Here is a 20,601-nt window from a genome sequence, read left to right on the forward strand (position 1 = left end):
GGCAAGAAAAGACTCGAGAGGCTCGAACAACAGGAAACGTTGAGGATGTCAACATGAAAGTTGATAAAAATGTCAAAACATCAGATGACAGATAGTAATCAGGTTAGTTATGACACATAATCTTGCGCGTACGACTTCCAAACTTTCTCATTTGAAAGTGTTTGTTTGTTCTGCTTCTAAATTTACAAATGACAAGATGTGTCTTTACTTTTTAAACATATGGAGATGATTTAGCCATAGGTTATTTTGCTTTTGCGACGTTTGGATTAGACAACAAACAATTTAGGCCGCGGGTCGTTTCGGCCACAGTCGATTGGTCCCAACTTTTTCGTGTTGTTAACCAGCTCCCTAAATTTTAAGCCTTTTAAATTGTAATGTCATAAATGTTATAATTTTGTTTCTAGAAAAAAGTAAATTACTAAATACTGTAACTGGACATGCTGGAGATCATGATTGTACTTGCAAAATCACATGTCTCCAACAGGACTCGAACCAGGAACCTCTGTGTTTATAAGGCAGTGCTTTAATGGACTGAGCTAAAGGCTGACGAATTATCTACCACATTTTCTTAGGGAAGCAATCCGGTCACAATACAAAAAGTCATTTTGTCATTAAGTTGCTCTGAAACTAGAGGACACATGACTTTTTTATGGCTACATGATTATAATTAAATTATATTCACGACACAGGTACAATATTGTTCATTGCACATTCTCACAATTAATTTGAATCAGCCGTATTTTGGATTCCTTTCATACTTCAAGATTGAAACTTCAACAGATTACTCAAGCAGCTTATATCATTAAAAGTGGAAGTGGTGGCGTGTGGGTACTGACTGTCTAAGAGGTGGCCAGCTTCAGTCCTGCTTCAGTGATTCCCTATATAATCAACCAATTTTTTTCTGCTAAAAAGGGGGCCCCTCTGGACCCCTGCCACCCTAAATCCATCTCTGAGTGTAAATATAAAGTTATCAGTCTGAAACTGGTGTTTCACAATTATCAAAATTAAAACATCTAATACTTCAGAAATTTATAATAGAAAAAAAAAATAAAAAATAAACATGATTGACAAGTAAGGCCACATTTAAAAGAATGTCTTTTCCCCCTCCCCCGGGTCTACCCTTTGAAAAAAGACTAGGAAGGCAGGTTAATTTTTTTTTAACTGGATGTCATAGCCTGGTCACATGAATGGTTTGACTTGTCCAGTCAAGACCACTTATCAGTTATTTTTGCTCAATTTGAGTGTTTTTATTTAGATTATCAATCCTTTTGCTTTCAAGCACTTTTCAAAACTGGAAACAAATTATTTCAGGAAAAAAATTAATTTCTATTTTTTTGTGGATTGGAATATAGTTTTTTGGCCAGGGGGCTGATTTTGGACCAGGGTGGGAGGGGGGGGGGATGGAAACATCCATGTTTTTAATTTTGGCCTAATCAGAGAAATCATAATAATTATAATGATGAAAACAACAATTGCCTTCTTCATTTGATATACATGTATCATTTTTTGTCGGATAGTCATACTGTTGAAAACAAGTATACAAATGTAACTAGACCATATACAGTTGTAATACATGATAATACATGACATTCATTAATGTTTATTATTTCATATCTGTAAGAATAAGCTTATCTTATTGGATAAAAAGAGACCACATGACATTCTTTATTCTTCAGTAATAAGTTCAATCTGTCATTAACAGAACGAAACGGACCGGAAAACCGGTCGTTAACAGACTTTTACATGATAATGACCGGTGGGCTGTGGTTTGTCTGTTTGAGTGACGTTCTTTAATAAAACGCAACGCGATTCAGACGTGTTTGCAGTTTACAGTTAGGAAAATAGAAGACACGTCTGCTAGTGCAGACAACTCTAATGACTGTTTTGCTACTGATGCAATTATATTAAACTTTATTTTGTATTTCAAATATTGAAGTGACTTATATCATGTATATAGATATCTAAAACTATGACCGGTCTTCACTCTTTCCTGACGAAATTGTACATTATATCTCAAGGTTACTTTTAACAATTTGAATTTATGAATTCTTTTTACAACATAGTTTCTCAATTAAATAAACATAATAGTTATGAAAAACTGGTCATTATCGTGATATATGGACAGCCCATAGGACAGTGGTATTGACTGCGACAGGGATAATGACCTCGCCTTTGGCTCAGTCAATATCGTTGTCTCAGTCAATACCATAACAACACCACGATAATGACCAGTTTTTCAATAACTATTATGTAATCAATGGCTCAGACAAATGTCAGCAAATGGTCAGAGTACACCTGTATGATTGAAATATATTTTTCTCTTTTCTGTTTCTAAAATTAATTATACTTTTATCCCTTCAAAACAATATACTTTACAACATGTACAAAGTATGGCCGAAAGTCTGTCACTGGCAGTGGGGCCAAAACTTCTTGCATCTGGCTATTTTCCAGAATTTTTTCCCCTCAAAATAGCCTTCATGTATGTATACATGTAAATGAAAGATACTGGAATTTTCAGACCCATGAAACCTTCTGAATTTGCAGATTTTTTTCAGTTTCAAAAACATTAATAACTATCATGACTATTCAAAAAGAGATAAACTTTTTAAAGTGGATTGCTCTAAATTTTTTCATTCCCAAACACCTGAGTCTGAGCAACACTTGATACGGCCCATTCAGTATATAACGCAGTTTAACTCTCATTTAATTTTGTTGTCAGATATGTATTGTCCATGCCATTCAATACAGATCACACAAGGGGAAGACAATTTTTCAAAAATCTTTCCTGACTTTGTTTATTTTGGCACCTTCTGCCATGTCTGCAGCTGTAATGAAACAAATAGGCGGTGAAATTGCGTTAAGTTTGAAACATAAAATGCATTTGAATTTCATATGTATCTTTGCATTGAAAATTTTCCAAATGCACCCACTTGTCTGCGCTAAAGAGAAAATTAAGCCAAAGAGTCCACACAAACCTTAAAATTTCAGGAATTTGATCAAAGTCTGAATTATTTCTTCTTAGAAAATTGGACATTGTATATCGACAGATCATGCAGATGTGGTGTAGACTTTTTCTGGAATAGCCCATTTAACCAAAAGTGTGCCGTCAGTCTTCTTTGCACTATCTCTCGCGAGCTCAATACATGTATTAAACATTTTAAAGTGCATGCAACAACGTCAGATACATGTAAGACAGTGTTCAAAATGTTGTAGTAACAAAAATTACATGTACATGTATATGAGTAATCTCTCATACTACAGTCTGTCGTGCAATCAAATACTGTAATCAAATATGTCTAGAGTTACGTGTATCTCCCATATTACAGTTTATTGTACAATGTACTTTCAAATACTGTAATCAAATGTGTCTAGAGTTATCTCCCATATTACAGTTTATTGTACAATGTACTATCGAATACTGTAAGCAAATGTGACTAGAGTTATCTCCCATATTACACATGTAAAACCTATGTGTCAAAATGAAAATGAATCCTATTTTTTCCCTGTTCCATTCTATCATTTTCTCCATTCTAACTTTTTATCATGACCATTATATTGTTTCCATATTTTACAAGTATGTATACACATTTATATTTTTATTTAACAGGAAGTTGTCTGCCTTCCCAGCAAACTGACAGATGTGGGGACATTTTCGTATTCTTGCCTTTGTGGAGTCTCACTTCTTCAGCTGTTCAATGATGACTGGAACAGGTAGAAATAAAGATATTAGACAGGATAGAGAAAAAATTTCAAAAATGACAGAGTAGAGAAAATTAGCAACAACATAAAAAGTAGAAATGGCAAAAATGAAAGAATAAAGAAATTGGCAACAAAAAAAGAATAAATGGCAAAAATGAAAGAATAGAGAAATTGGCAACAAAAAAGAATAAATGGCAAAAAAATAAAGAAAAGAGAAGATTGGCACACAAATAAAACAACAAAAAATTGGCAAATTAAGAGAATACCAAAATAAAGAACTCTTTCCAATCATGTACAAAAATGCTTGTTCTCAAAGACCATATATTATAATTTTAATTTCTACTGCATAAAAATACCTGTTTTCAAAGACAATATATTGTAATTTTACTTTTTTATTAACAAATCTCCCTTTTACTAGTGTCAAAAAATACATGTATGATGAAGTTGCCATTTTCTTTTCAGAGAATTCAAGAAGGCTGCCATAGAATCTATCTTGGCTCATTTACGGTTACCATCTCAAGTAAGTGTATGCAATGATTATAGCTATTTAGAACTTGTGAAAAGAGGTATCATCCTGTTCAAATAATTTACCAAATGAAAGTAAGGTGAAGAAGTTGGATTGCAAAACTTTCTATCAAAAACCAGAGTATAAAAATGTCAATAAATAAAAGTTGTCCTAAGGTTTTCAACAATGAGCAAATTAATATTAAAGCTATAAAATTTGTTAAAATTTTAAGGGAGACAAAAGAGGGACGAAAGATACCAAAGGGACAGTCAAACTCACAAATCTAAAACAAACTGACAACGCCATGGCTAAAAATGAAAAAGACAAACAGAAAAACAATAGTACACATGACACAACATAGAAAACTAAAGAAATAAACAACACGAACCCCACCAAAAACTAGGGGTGATCTCAGGTGCTCCGGAAGGGTAAGCAGATCCTGCTCCACATGCGGCACCCGTCGTGTTGCTTATGTGATTACAAATCCGGTAAATAGTCTAATTCGGTAGGTCAAATTCATGAAAGGGAAGGGGATTGTAGTTACGACGTGAGAAACATATCCGATATCATTTGTGAAATGGTTATTCCATAACGGTCAACCAACTCGTGATGGCGTCCGTAAAATTTACGAAGGGATGATTTCAACTTCACCATTTGGAACTCTTGATTTAATAGCTTCCTTGTGAGCAGTAAACCTCTATCAAGAAAATCATGATAGGACAACTGACATTTAATCATGAATACAAGAAGGATATTTAAACTGATCTAAAATTTGCATTCAAGACAGCAGAAAAAGGTTAAAAAAAATCTGGTCTTCAGTGTGAGACAAGAGCAAGTTTTAATTTGGTTCAAGTCTTGACAAACTAGGAAGATTTGAACAAAAATTACAAAAAGTCTAAATACAACCAAAAAGAATAAATATTCTTACATGAGGATTTTTTTTTATAGAAAATACCTAGTTCAGTCATTCATTACACATGGGACTATACTTATTCAAAGCCTTTGTATTTGATACCTCCAAGAATCACTGCCTGGTTACCATGGTTACTGAAAAATTATTTGTTTTACCTGCTTCACATGGTCAGTTGTTGTTATTGATATTTTTTAACAGGCATGTGAATCAGTTAAAGCCATCACAGAGGGAGAAGGAGTTGATGATCCTAAACCATATGCAGATATTCTTCTGACTGAGTCCTGTTTAAATGGCAGTGGTGTACCTGTTGTTACTGACCTGGTTACCTTCTCCTTACTCACTGGTATGTACCAGTTCAATAAGGTGTCTATTCAATATCTTATCTTGATTTCTGCCAGGCCTTTATAGTATTAATTTAATAATGGTATTCTTGAGAAGACTTACTTAATAATATAAAAAAGAAGATGTGGTATGACTGCCAATGAGACAACTATCCACAAAAGACCAAAATGACACAGACATTATCAACTATAGGTCACCATACGGCCTTCAACAATGAGCAAAGCCCATACCGCATTGTCAGCTATAAAAGGCCCCGATAAGACAATGTAAAACAATTCAAACAAGAAAACTAACGGCCTTATTTATGTAAAAAAAAAATTGAAGTTCTTTTTAGTGGTGTCTCTTTTAACAAATACAATACTGTGGATTCATTATTATTCATGCCATGGGATTTAAATTTTTGGTGAGTAAAGGTGAACCACACATTCAAATGTTCAAAGAAATTCAAATGTTCTATATGAGGGTTTGGATGGGGTTAAATGATTAAAGAATAATGCCCTTAAAAAATGAAGATTAGAGAATAATGGGAAAAAAAATAAAGATTAGAGAAAAAAGGGGTGAAAATTAAATGCAGCCCCCATCATCCAGACCCTCCTATATGCTTGTATGCAGACTTAGATATCCACGAAAATACAATGTTTACTAAATCCACGAAAATTATTGCCCAGGAAAAAAAGGAATCCATAGTATGTTTAAATTAAAACTGTATATTTGTTCCTTGGTATTTTAATGATAAAATGGAAAGAAAACAAAAAATCCTGATACAATATAAAAATGAGCTGATCATGATTAACAATGAAAAACTGTCTACCAGAGCTAATCAGACTAAATGACGAAGAATGTGTGCAGCTATAGGTCACTGTACAGCATTTCAACAATGAGCAAAACCCATTCAGCATAGCCAGCTATAAAAGACCGTGAAAATATCGAGGTTAAACAATTCAAACATGAAAAACATCCTAGTTTATGTAAAAAACAAAACAAATAAAGATTAAAATATGTTTGACGTATGAAGTATATTAAAGTTAAGTAAGGGACTGAACAACTATAAGGCATTCAGCGATGAGCAAAACTATACAGCATAGTCAGCTAAACCAGAGACCACATGACTTGGAACTTAACAACTATAGGTCATAGTATGGCCTTCTACAATAAGCAAATCCTATGCTGCATATTTAGCATATATATATATATATGATAAATGTTTTAATTATAATTTTTATTTGCATGTTAGGGCGATATGATTCAAGAATGAGGACATTGATAAAACATGTAGCCTGGCATTTGAGAGTAAGCTGGGATCATATAGAAGAAATAGAAACTGTATTGGCAGAAACATTAGAAGCAAAGCAATATGAAATATCTGAGTATGTATTCAAATTAAATTGACTCATTACTTATTGGCATATGCAGTATTCAGTTGGAGACTTAGTTTTACACTACTGCAGAAATATTGCCTGTGTTTTGCAATATAAGAATACTGGATGACGATTGAGACCAAATAGAATTACATAAAATATTGATTTGCTGTTTCAAAATCCAAAGAATTATGGGTAATTTCATTGCTCATGCATCCAAATTGAAAATACTGTTACTTCAGTTGTTAGATATTTATTGTATCTAGGATGTTCTTAGATAATTTCAACATTATAGTACACTAGTGGAGGCAATTAAAAATGTAACCCAAAATGCACTAGATTCTGAAATGGTACATTAAACAAACTCATAGATAGAATTTGACACTCCTTTTTTCCCTGAAGTGTCAGACGTTGATGAAAAACTTTTCTTGATATTGACTTGAAAAATATTCTATAATAGATGATAGGAGAGCAGTTTGTTTATTTGGCATACCACAATATAAGGCAACAGCTAATTATTGTGTAATAATATATAAAAAGTATTTCTACTCAAGATTGCATATAATACCTGCATATTTTTTGTTTACTTTGTGTCAAAGGAAACGCAAGAGGTAAGATTAATGTTGTAAACAAATTGAAATAAAAATGGTATTTTTTTTTTATCATTTTAGTAGTTAAGGACTAGAATTAGTTTCAATATTTAAATAAATATTAGTTGAATATCAATTGTTAAGTGTGAATTTCTAAATGAAATCATTTTGAGGTCAAAAAATTAAATAAATTTCAAAAAAACTATAAATATTTGATGATAAACTACTATAGAAATGCTATTCAGTTTGTTATCTTTAGTTAGAAATTCGTTATTGGTATAAGATCATTTAACTGTTATTATGGGTTTGAAAAAAAGTAGTAGAGCATCACTTTAACTTTGTGTAACGCTTCCATAGTTATAAGAAGTTACATTTTGAAACTACAATTTGTAATGTACTTCAGAAACAGTAAAAAGCATGCACATGTCCTGAAAAGAAGGACAATGTTGTGTTTAACCCTTTCCTTCATGGATTGTTTTTTTCAACACACTTGTTTCGCATAGGATTTTTTTCAGTAAAAAAAAATCAGCATGTTTAAAGTGATAATGCATTGTAAAAACCAAATATTTCATCAATGAATTGAAGTCAGATATTCTCATGAATATCTTTTTTATATTGGATACAATTTTTTAAAAGTTTGATGCAGACATTTTGTAGTTTAAGCCTTTTAACTGAGGTACTACACAGGCGTCAAAAGGCGTCATTATGGAGTAAAGAAATGTAAAGGGGGTGGCGTCATTATGAAGGAAAGGATATGATTCTTTATATCATAGTGTAAAATTATTTATTTTCATCATATGAATTCTGGTGGATAGATGTCTTATTGGCAATTATACCACATTTCCTGATTTTCATATGATTTTATATTTTTATATAGATATTTATTCTTTACTTGATGGTTGCATATAATATTTTTTAATGCACAGTATATAAACTTTTCTTCATGTTTGTATTTTTATATCTGTTGTACCTGTATTAATTTATTTACAAAAAAGAACTGTAGTTAATAAAGGAGTTTGTCTTTCATATTTTTTTGTAACTTCTCCTTGAATGTTTTCAACTCAGGTCTTTGTTTTTTTTTCTAGGCCATAGATAAATTTTGTTTGAAAAATTGCACTTTATGTTGCTTCTTTGTACAATTCAAACAGTTCTTTTCAAATTTAATTTTGTTGAGATGTTGTTTTTAATGACAAAATGGAGGTTCAATTTTGTTTTTGACAATAATTGAAATTTGACTATCAGGAGTTATTGTCATTGATTGATTAAGGTATTTTGAGTAGACCCAAACAAAAGCACATTTAAGTTCACAAACTCTTCAAATATAGACATTTACAGTTTTAATATTGGGGTTAACAAAACAGTGTTTCAAGTGCATTAATATTTGTACTCAATATTAACATAAAGTCTGTACTTTAAATTTAAATTATGTGAATTTGTCATTTTACACATTGAGAAACTAAATATTTGCTTAACTGAAACTTGTAAAACTTATTTATAGTCTTCACCAGTTCATTGTCACATTATACTTGAATTGTTTTTTTTTTTGTTTTTTTTTAGGGCAGTAAGAGTTATCCTTCGATCCATATATACAATGTAGGCAACTGACTCTCCTCATAAAAAAAAAATAAAAATACATTTGTATCTGTATTTTTACTGTAATTTATTTTTCATTTACATGTTGTACTGTTAAAACAATCATCTTTAATATCAGAACGAGAGTTGTATGTGTGAGTGTATGCGAGTGGGAGAGAAAAGGCTTTTTATTTTTACTTTATGTGATTACATGCTTGTTATGAGCCCTATGATTAGGAAATAAAATATCTCTATCTATTCTTTTTCTTCTCTGTACTCAAATGATATGACAGTGGTGGAGAAAATATATTGTAAGATCTAGTAGTAAGATATTGAATAGTTCTCAAAAGAATTTCTCTTTATCCCTTTTCAGGATGTATAATCAAAAGAATTTAAAGAAAACCCAAATTCAGTATAAAAGTCTGTTCAGAGGATTCCAAACGGGCTTTAGAATTGAAGTGAAAATTCATAATTTAGTGGATTACTTTTTACAAAAGTTATTTAACATTTCCAAATTTTCAGAGAGGAAGAAACTGAGAAGAAAAAGAAATCCAGAAACTCAAAAATAAAAAGATATGCTTTGATTGGCATAGCAACTGTGAGCGGTGGTGCTTTAATAGGTAAGAATTTAAAGCAGTATACATTTTTTTGTTGAAGGGTTATAAGTTCAAATCATAGTTACAAAGTACTTACCCCTCCTTTGAATATACATCTATCCCTAATTAAGAAATTGTATTGAAGATTTTGATGTCATCATATATTTTGAGGAGGGAAATAATGACTTAGATGGGATGCATTGTTCATTTTTCATTTGAATGAAGATTAATTTTATCTAAAGCTTTATCTACTTAATACTTACGGTAGGTTTAATGTCACAAATATCCAGTAATCCAGTTTAGCTACATAGTTGTAAATAAACTCAATTTAGGACAGTAAAAAAGAGACAGAAGGTATACGTACCACAGGGAAATAAGAAATCATAAGTCATAGAAAAAATGACATTTTTTTTGAAAAAAACACCCAAAATAACAACAGCACAAACTGTCTACAAAACACCACAAAACCACTTAAAACTTGAGATGAAGCCCATGACTTTTCCAACTCCCTCAGTTAAAGTTGACCTTAGATTGATAAGGCCATGTTTTAGGCAGATTTTGGTCATATATATATATATATGGCTGCTTACATATTCAAGAACTAACACATCTTTACATAATTTGGCTTACAAATTTTGTGGTTTAAGCTTTGCTGATGTCAGTGATGTGAGAAAAGGGCTTTAGATGCACCAAATGTATGAAATGTTTATATAACTGTAATAATATCAATAACATTATTCAAAATATACAAGATTTGAAATAGTTTTATAGCATGTGATTTTATCTACAGGTTTAACAGGAGGACTAGCCGCTCCTCTTGTAGCAGCAGGGGCATCTGCCATTATTGGAGGGGCCGGAGCAGCAGCTTTGGGTACAACTGCAGGTGTGGCCATCATAGGATCCTTGTTTGGTGTAGCAGGGGCTGGTCTTGCAGGTATGAAATAGGCGTTTATATGATTGGCTTATCCAGCATCACAAGATGACCTTTCCTTGGATTTAAGGTTGTAGACCTTGATTCAGGGAGATTACCCTGTAAATCAGTTATGTGTTTGTAAAAGTAAAGTTTCATCAACGTATTTTAAGCATTTACCTGAAACAGATTAAAATAATCTATGTAACCTAGAAGCTTAGAATATATTTATGAAAATGGTTGACACAAACATACTAATGATTTAAAGAGTTATTTCCCTTAACCTAGGTCTACCTCCTTAAGTTAGGTCATTGATGAATTCAGAGGTTATGGCGATGTACATTTCTTCTATGGCAGCGTACATGTATGGCAGGTATGGTAAGCCAGGAAACCAGAATTGTTTTAGCAAAATGACTTTTAGCAATCCACAACAAATATTGCATCCATTGGTTAAGGGGAGGCAATAAAAATGTATAAATGTTGAGTGGGTATGAATTCAATTAAGGTTTGGTTAGAATTGTAAAGCATTGCAGTAAAATGTCTTAAGTGTGTAGGTCAAGGTAATATCTTTGGTTAGTTTGCTTGCTAGCTGAACTGTGAAATCATTATCAGGTTAACTATACTACCCTCATTTCGGTGTAGTCTAGTCTTGTTATCTGTTGGACTAGATTACTCTTAAAGGAGGTTAGTTTACCTAACTTAATAATGACCCCATGGTTCAGCTAGTAAACAAGCTAACCAAATATATAACTTTTACACACACACGCAATGCATTTTGCAGTTACAATCATAGTTATGTTACTCTTGGATATTAAATCTAAAATAGCCAATATTAAAAGGAAGCTGAGCGTCATTGAATACATCACTGTGTGAATATTTTGTAAAATTAGTTACAGTTATGAGTTATTGAAAATATTGCAACTCTTGCATTTAAATGAATTGATAATAATTTACTTGCTTTGTTCATGTGAGAACTTGGATTTTACTCTTTAAATGACTGCTTTAGTATAACCATGCTGGTTTATTTGTGTTGAATCTTGAAATTGTCAACAATTCCTCACATATTTCTTTCAACTTTTTCTACTTTTTTGTACAACAGTAAAAATCATAACATATACAAATAAGATGTGGTATGATTATGTCAATGTTTTTCAATATTTTTTTTTTTTACCAAAAAATTTAAAATCATAACATAAATAGAATTAAGAAGATTCTGATTCATTGCCAATGTGACAAGTGGGTCTCATTGGGGTCTAAGCGTGACGAGGGATTGCCGATTTTTTGTAAGCGTGATACATGAAGTCAAATTATTGTGTCATGAAAACGGGAAATGAGGTCTTGCGGAACCTGGGAAATGACCAAAAAATACGGGAATCTGACAAAACAGTAAGCGGGATCCAGGATCGGAACCCCCTAATGAGACCCCCTGACAACCCTCCACCAGAGTTAAAATGACATATAAGGTTAGCAAATATAGTTCATATTATGTATTTTATACCAAGCAAATCTTTTGACAAAATCTTACATCTTGTTTCTTAACTTACTTATATAAGTTTATTACATGATATTTAACAGGTCATAAAATGCGTAAAAGATTTGGTGCTATAGAAGAGTTTAGTTTTGAGCCAATGATATCTGGTGGAGCCTTACAGAGGGCTTCTATGGCTAAACAGTTACATGTTACTATAGCTGTCACTGGCTGGCTGTCTCACACAATGAAAGGTAAGAGGACAAATATTTTATAAATATATTTTATTTTTATCCAGCTACTGTCAACCAAATGCAACATAGTGGATTTATTAAAGCTAATTTTCTAATGCATGTAAAGCAAGAATTTGTTTAGCTTGCTTGCTTACTTTGTATATTGTAAAATTGTTTATGGTATAACTTCAATCAAATTTAAATATAATATATACAGGTTTACAGCCTATATATATTTTTTGATGATGTCAATCTTGATTGCAAAGCTTGAGTTAACGTTTATACAAACAAATCAAGCAAGCCAACCAAAGTTTTACTATACAAGCATTAGGAAATTAGCTGTAATATTAGTTTGGTACCAATTTTCATGGGATTTCATTGGAACAGGGGAAACAAGAATTTAATTTTTCAACTAATTACAAATTTTCTAATTAAATATATGCAGACTTTACTAAAACCACAAAATTAAATATCCACAAAAATGCAAGTTTTACTCAATCCACGAAAAAATAAACGAATCCATAGCATTGTACACATAGGAATACAGATAAATTTTTGCTCTATATCACTTGTGCAGATAAAGTCTCTTATGAGCCTTGTACTGTGTGATTGGTTATTATAAAAAAGAAGATGTGGTATGATTGCCAATGAGACAACTCTCCACAAGAGACCAAAATGACACAGAAATTAACAACTATAGGTCACCGGCCTTCAACAATGTGCAAAGCAGATACCTCTTTGCACATACCGCATAGTCAGCTATAAAAGGCCTGATAATGTTTAGATTACTGTTTGTGTCCCAGTTAATTTTGAGGTTCTCTTGAGGTCTGCATTTAAGCTTTGTGCATACCCAGTGGTTGTAAAAGTAAAACATGTAATAACTATAAGAACTATTTTTAATTCAGTACCAATAATTATTGATATCCCATAGTAAGTCTGATTTAGTCTGAGATATTTGGTATGCAGTTGTATTAGCATTTTCACTTCTGACATCCATGGAGATTTTTTAGCCATGTACCTTCAGTCATGGTTCATTGACTTTGAATATTTGCAAAACTTACATATTAAAATGTTGCTATTTTAATTGCCACATTTGTACTATCGAAATTACAAAAAAGTGAGACTTATCCCTGTGGTAACAGTTTATATTTTTATTTTAGATGTCAAGATTCCCTGGAAGAATTTGGCAGAATCAAATGAACAGTATTGTTTACGTTATGAATCTAAACATCTCTGTATCCTTGGTGATGCCTTTGAACTGTTTTTAAGTGGAGCTGTTTCCATGGCAACTCAAGAAGCTTTGAAATATACACTTCTCTCAGGTAAATAAAATTGTATGAGGTCCAATGAACTTACTTAATTTAACAGAGGAATGTTTATTCTGTAAACAAGGTGTGAGTCGTGTATTTTGCATGACTTTTGTCAGCTTTTATCTTTTTCAGTCTTTTTATTACAACACAACCTTGATCAATAATCAACAAATGAGGTGTTTTAAAGTATCAAAATTGTTCACAGCATTTTAATGATGTCGCTCTTTTGGAAAAAAATATTATGGTGCATGTAACATAAAGATTGATTTTTTCTTTTTTTAGGGATAATAAGTGCAATAGCCTGGCCAGCGACTCTGATATCTGCAGCTAATATTATTGACAACCCATGGAGTGTTTGTTTACAGAGATCTGTCACTGTGGGAAAAGAATTGGCAGAAACCTTGTTAGCAAGAGAACAGGTACAGTTTTAAAACATGAATTTGCTGTACAATAATATATTCTTTAAATATTTACTGTATATAATATAAGTATAGGTACTGCAAATTAACTATATTTTGAGAGCAGTTTTTTTTTTCGTGAAAAATAATGCGAATATAAATTGTCGCGTTAATGTAAAACTTGGATCTTTTTTAGTCTTATTATGTCAGGTAAAGTTGGAAATCAACATATTAAATTGCAGCAACTTTGGCTAGAAAGAGCTTAATGTGAATTAAAGTATTGGTGAAAGTAAGTTAATTTACAGTATTCTACTTTAGAAATGTTGTATAAAATGTATAAACTTACTTTTTGATCAAAAATGATAAAAATTGAGGAGCATCTTTCAATGGTAGGATAAATTAACCACTATTGATGTAAAGGTATAATAAGCTATTCCTACAGTGATTTAATGTAGTAAAAACTTACTTTTTGTACATTATAATCAACAAATAAAATGAATGTAGTGAATATACAAGGATGATTGAAAAAAATAGTTTGCTGATAGATATAAGAAGATGTGGTATGAGTGCCAATGAGACCACTCTCCATCCAAGTCACAATTTGTAAAAGAAAAACCATTTTTATAGGTCAAAGTATGGTCTTTTCTTTTTTTTAATCAACATTTGCATGTTGCTTCATTTTATTTCATTAAGCTTTTTCTTGGTCAAAATTCTATTATAACCTCATATTTTCTGGCTATTTTTTGAGAATCCTTGTGTGTCATCATGAAAAATGGCAACTATGCCTGGTAACATCACATAAAAAGAATACATCTTTTGTATTTCAAATTTTAAAAGTTAAACTGTCTTATATATTTATATATCAGTGGTGAAATATCGTATTAGACTAGAATCCCTATTTCTATATTTCAATAACTATCTATAGAATTTATAATTCACCTAAAAAATAAGGAAACATAACTTTTATACATGAAGCACACATTATTAATCAAATAATTTAACTCTTATTAATAAAGGTATTGCATTGTATTATTTCCAGGGAAACAGGCCAGTAACTTTGATAGGATACAGTCTAGGTGCTAGAGTTATATTTCACTGTTTGGAAGAGATGGCAAAGAGGAAATGTAAGTAATTTTGATAATATAAATTATAAAAAGATGTGGTATGATTGCCAATGAGAACTCTCTTCAAGAGACTGAATGACTCAGAAATTAACAATAGGTGACAATAGGTGACTGTATGGCCTTCAACACTTCTATTCATTTGATCCTGCACATGAGAACTCTGAATACCTGTGAACACACCTGGTCTATGAGGAGACTCCCTCTTTTTACTTTAAAATATTTAATAAATCTTCAATATTGAACCTGTCACCTTTGAAGAAGATCAAATATTCGCCTTGGCAATAAATCACGTTTTTTTATCCCTTTGATCATTTGAGATGGTTTGAGATATTTTCTTTAGTAGAATTTCATTGCATTGCAAAATCAATGCTTTGTTGTATCAGTAAACATCTTAACTTCTGTGCTATGTATACTTGATCGATGAGTTGTGATTCGTATTAATACAACCTGACTAGCTAGTGATGGATTTTGTGTACTGCATACAAACATGACAAATTGAAGAAAAGTTTTTTTTTCAAATAATTTTGTTTATAATGATATATAAATAAGAAGATGTGGTATGAAATCCAATGAGACAAATCTCCATAAGAGACCACATGTAAAGACATTATCAACTATAGAAATGATTTTTTTTTGTTTGAAGGATTTTTAGTTATATTAGTTATATTATTGAGCAATAATATAGAGTTATTGCATGAATATTGGGGAATATTGTCCCGAGAAGAATTTTATATTGCACGAGCTTGCGAGTGCAATATATGTTCTACGAGGGACAATATTCTCCAATATTCATGCAATAACCCTTTTATTGTATAGCAATATAATATTTGAAAGTAAACATTGGTTTAAACTAAGATTTTGTCGTTGATGACGTCATGAATTTTGAAAATTTATTGCACTTGTGCAATATTGGAATTTATTGCACGCTAACTTTTGGTTACTTTCTGTGGGAAATATTATATTGCCAGGCAATAATAAGTAATATTAAAACAACAGAACATGTTGATCTTTGGGATATTAGATAAATCTAAAGTAAAAACCATTGATGCATCTGTACTTTTGACCTATAGGGTTAGCAAGACACTCACATCAACTGTTTTGTGCTTAAAAAACAACTCATATCTCATACTGATCTAAGGCGACCAACCTTGCAAGGGCTGTATAGTAAGTCAAGGTTATTAAAATCTTTCATCATCATACTGATTTGATGAGAAGGTAATTATCAAATGAACAGATAAGCTTTATGTCCCTTTATCTTTCTTTACAGAAATTATCATATTTTGAGCTCTCCATTTTTTCATTTATGATTCTTTTATTCATATTTAAAGGCTGTGAAGGCATTATTGAAGATGTCATCCTTCTGGGAGCCCCAGTTACTGGTGATGCAAAAAGTTGGAAAAACTTGGGCAAGGTAGTGGCAGGAAAAATCATCAACGGATATTCAAAGTAATTATTTTTGGAATATATTAAGCAAACTAGGATGAATCAGAAAATACAGTATTTGATTAGGCAAACGTATATCCTTAAAGTAAAACGCAGGGACAAAAATGAATTCTTACATTATTTGCTTCAATTAAAAACTTATTAAGATGGAAAGTCTTATCAAAGCATGCTTGGCCTATTATTCTGATTTCTCATTATGATTTTAACCCATTCCATCCACTACAAAACAGTTAAATGCATCAAGCAAACAGGATTTTTGCTGAAACTGATAAAATACCATCAGAATTTAACATGTTTAATGGAACTGAAAAATATCTCAACTAATTAACAATACATGTATGTGAATTTTTGACATAAAATAGTTTGATTTATTGAGATATGATCCTGACATCACTTTTATTCATGATTTAAAATTAATTTATATATTAAATGTATTTATTTTTATACTGCATGGTTGATAGGTAATACAGTTCCTCTGTAGAGCTTCATCAGTACAACTGAGTGTTGCTGGGTTAGAGCCAATCAAATGTATTTATTGATATATTACAGGGCTGATTGGTTGTTGAAGTTCCTCTACCGAACTTCATCAGTACAATTTAGTGTTGCTGGGCTACAGCCAATCAAATGGGATGACAGAAGAATGCACAACATAGATCTCTCAGCAATAGTAAGTGTCCTAATGAAATTTACTATACAATTTTTGTTATCTATTGGTTGAGTTAGATGTTTTCATTTGTTAGTGTTTTAAGTTAAAAATTTAAAAATCTTGAAAATTGCTTTAGTTTAAACATATTTATTTATAGTGGATTGGGAAACAAGTTTTGCAACTTATATTAATCCCTTTCCACTTTGCGGGTGCGAGTGCTGCCTTGTAGCGGCAATAGCCTACTCTTTTTCGAAATCTACAAGGGTGTCTTTAACGGGCAATGAAATTGACATGAAATTGACAATGTCGTCATAGGTAAAATAGTAATAAACAGATTATCATTGGTAATCTCAACCAGATTGCTTTTCTCACTTTCGTCGTAACGGCTCAAGCAAGAAAATCAATCTTCTTGAAATGATCAACAATAATTCATAGTTATCAGGAACACAGGAATTTGTCAGGAGTATTGAATATGCACTTAGATAAATACACATGAAAAAAAGAACATATACAGTTTATGATGAAATTATTATATTTATCTATCAACAGATTTTAAAAAAAAATTGTGAAAGAAATATCAAAACACTATTTTAAGTAATATGTTAAAAAAACAAGATTTTATATTATGAATTAAAAATTTCTAAAATTCAAACTTTTATAATGTGTATATGCAAACAAATAATTTCATTGTTTTAACAGGTCACTGGTCATGGTGAATACCTGAAACAGTTGGACACGGTCATGAAAGTTGTTGGGGTCAGAATGAAGCAGGATATAGTAGTTAGACCTTTGACCTCTCACACCATGATGGCTGGAAGCAAGGACAACCTTGAGAGTTTAACCAGTAGTGAAGAAGAGGAAGAAGAAAGTGGAAAATCATCCGAAAAAAGCAAAAAGAAGAAGTCTCATAAGGACAAAACGCAACCAGAGAATTCGACATCATCTGATGCAACCAGTTCCCTCCAATCAGATGTTAATACTCATGATGAGCAGGTTCAAACCGGAATACACCAGTTACAGCTAGATTTGCCTTTAGACCCAGAAAAATTTGTAATGTACACTGTTAATCAAAGTCCAGTCACAGATTCTAACTTCAATAATAACGAAAAGTTAGAAACAAATAGTGCTAATGATTCTCCTGTTTCAAAGCAGGGAATGGATCCATCATCAGATAAAAATAATGAATGTTTAGAATCAGAACCCACGTTGAAAATTCAAACCTTAGAACCAGTTAATACATTTACTAGTCCAGTCAAGCCAGAACCAGGAAATACAGGCCCAATACAGCAAGAACTAGTAAATACTAGTCAAAACCAGCAAGAACTAGTAAATACTAGTCAAAACCAGGCAACTGAACTATCTTGTACAGATGATTCTGATGAGATAAAAGTTCTTCCATTAGATTTAGATAAGAATTCAAGTTCAGGAAATGACATAATTCAAGAGATTGATGTAAATCACATTGAAAACAACAACCTTTAAAACAAAGATATAAAAATCTTAGAAATCCTTGGAAGTGTTTCTGATTAATCATAATATTTATATCATGTGAAGAAGAAAAAGACTGATCTTTACCAAACTTATGCATTAGTTATGTATTTATAAACTTTAATTGTTATTTTTAAGTTGCTACTGTTAGGCAGAATTCTTAGTAATATGAAAAAAATAAAAACTTTGTATTATTTGAAATTATGCATTCAGGTACATTATATATTAGGTCTTAATGATGAAAAGAAAAATATTTTTTCATTAGGTTACATATTTTTTCAAGTTGTGAATTATATTGTTTTTAAATCTTGTGCTATATAAAACTGAAATTATAATATTGAACCTAACTTAATTAAATTTAAGGTCAACTGATCAAATCTTGCATTACCTGAATAATATAAAAGTATTTAACAATTTTTAAAAAGCTCTTGATAAAACTTGAAATGAATTAAACATTTGCAAGAAATTTGGTGAACACATTTTTGCTTTATGCTGCTATTCATTTCAGTTTATAGTCTGCTTTGATTTAACATGTGTATAAGCATGCATCACATGTGTTAAATCTGTTATATATTAGTGTGTCTACTTGCTCATGTTGCTATCGAGCAAACAAAATATCACCTATATTCAGCTAAGTGCATTTTCAAATTTGACAGAAAATAAAAAAAGATACTTAGATTTGTTTAAAACAAAAACTCTGTTTCTATTATAAATCTGTTTTTCACTTTGTAAAGTAATTATTCCAGTTTGAAAATTATTTTCATTTATCAAATGTTTTGAACATGGTTTGGGAAAAATTTTGTTTTTTTATTTAAAAATGTCTTTCAAAATTTGGCCAACAAAATTCCATAAATTACCTTGACCCTGCATATTTTTTGAAAGGATATATCATTTCAAGGCACACATTTTTGTAACAAACCAAGGTTTAGGGGATTTTTCATCACATGAACTCATATTCAACTTTACCAAATCTCCGGAGGCTTAAGTTTAATATTGAGATTTAGAAAATCATAGAAGGATTTTGGTCATCTTCACATTTTCCATTGTAATGAAGGTTTACACTTCAATTTGGTCACCTTAGTCTTCATTTTAATATATGTTTTTGGTAAATTACAATGTCCATATTGTTCACTTTTTTCCCGTTAACAACTCTATAGCTACCAAGTGGGTCTCATTGGGGTCTAAGCGTGACGCGGGATTGCCGATTTTTTGTAAGCGTGACACGTGAAAGTCAAATTATTGTGTTGGGAAAACGGGAAATGAGGTCTAGCGGGACCCTGGAAATGACAAAAAAATGAGAATTGCTTACGTACATAGTGTAAGCGGGATACGGGAATCTGACAAAACAGTAAGCAGGATCCTGGATGAGAACCCCCAAATGAGACCCCCTACCAATAAAACAACCGACACAAAAGGCACAAAGTGATGTTAAACACCAATCAATAAGTCTCCAGGAAACAGACATTTTCTTTTTAGTTGGCACACTTGGTTACATATTTCCACTAGGTAACTGTGTTATGCACATAAAACTTTCCCATATAACTGATCCTGTTTTCACACAAATTGAGAGTTTTAAAAAATGTTTCACTGTATTTTTATAAGTAATTTATTTAAGAGATTGACTTTTTTTGATAAAATATTTTGGTGAAAAATAATCGGTAAAATGTAGTAAAAGTAGAAGTAATTAATGTATTCTAGCTGCCTCTTACACTCCTTCCAACCTAAAACCTTATCCTGAACAATAAACATTTGCTATTCTGAAAATTAAATGTTTGAATATTCAAATTATTTATTGGTAGTGATTTAATTATCTGAAGTCACCAATTAAAATGTAGAATTAGCAGTACTATGTATTATTATACCTCAGTATGTATTTTCTATATAAAAAGTAATGAAATAATTGTACTATTTCATTCTACAGAACCATTTGCCAGTCAATAGTTTCAAAGACTATTCCCCCGGTTAATAGTTTCATGATCATCTTTCCCGTACTTTTTCATGCTTAT

The 20,601-nt window shown here is 31.4% G+C and overlaps 1 protein-coding gene across 4 annotated transcripts; it reads left to right on the forward strand.

Moving 5' to 3' along the window:
* The first annotated feature begins 1 nt into the window (after nt 1).
* Nucleotides 2-18,784, forward strand: LOC143057805 (transmembrane and coiled-coil domain-containing protein 4-like). Of its 4 annotated transcripts, none has more exons than XM_076231220.1 (15): nt 2-102; nt 3,605-3,711; nt 4,162-4,219; nt 5,316-5,460; nt 6,694-6,826; nt 7,417-7,428; nt 9,502-9,599; nt 10,366-10,509; nt 12,061-12,207; nt 13,347-13,508; nt 13,779-13,915; nt 14,934-15,018; nt 16,347-16,464; nt 17,011-17,128; nt 17,807-18,784. In XM_076231220.1, exons 1-15 carry the CDS (start codon nt 70-72, stop codon nt 18,587-18,589), a joined length of 2,280 nt encoding a protein of 759 aa, XP_076087335.1. In that variant the 5' UTR covers nt 2-69; the 3' UTR covers nt 18,590-18,784. The 4 variants fall into 4 exon arrangements, with proteins under 4 accessions (XP_076087335.1, XP_076087337.1, XP_076087336.1 ...); XM_076231221.1 differs by having other exon boundaries at nt 17-102; nt 3,608-3,711; XM_076231222.1 differs by lacking the exon at nt 7,417-7,428 and having other exon boundaries at nt 3-102.
* Nucleotides 18,785-20,601: the final 1,817 nt, after the last annotated feature.

The sequence above is a fragment of the Mytilus galloprovincialis genome, chromosome 13, assembly GCF_965363235.1.
Source record: "Mytilus galloprovincialis chromosome 13, xbMytGall1.hap1.1, whole genome shotgun sequence".
NCBI classification, from domain to species: domain Eukaryota; kingdom Metazoa; phylum Mollusca; class Bivalvia; order Mytilida; family Mytilidae; genus Mytilus; species Mytilus galloprovincialis.

What these genes read in the sequence shown, in the direction of transcription:
- LOC143057805 (XM_076231220.1), top strand. Translation starts at nt 70, where the DNA reads ATGTCAAAACATCAGATGACAGATAGTAATCAG. An exon ending in GAAATATACACTTCTCTCAG is followed by an intron (nt 13,509 to 13,778) that starts GTAAATAAAATT and finishes TTCTTTTTTTAG; the next exon opens with GGATAATAAGTGCAATAGCC. An exon ending in AGAGATGGCAAAGAGGAAAT is followed by an intron (nt 15,019 to 16,346) that starts GTAAGTAATTTT and finishes TCATATTTAAAG; the next exon opens with GCTGTGAAGGCATTATTGAA.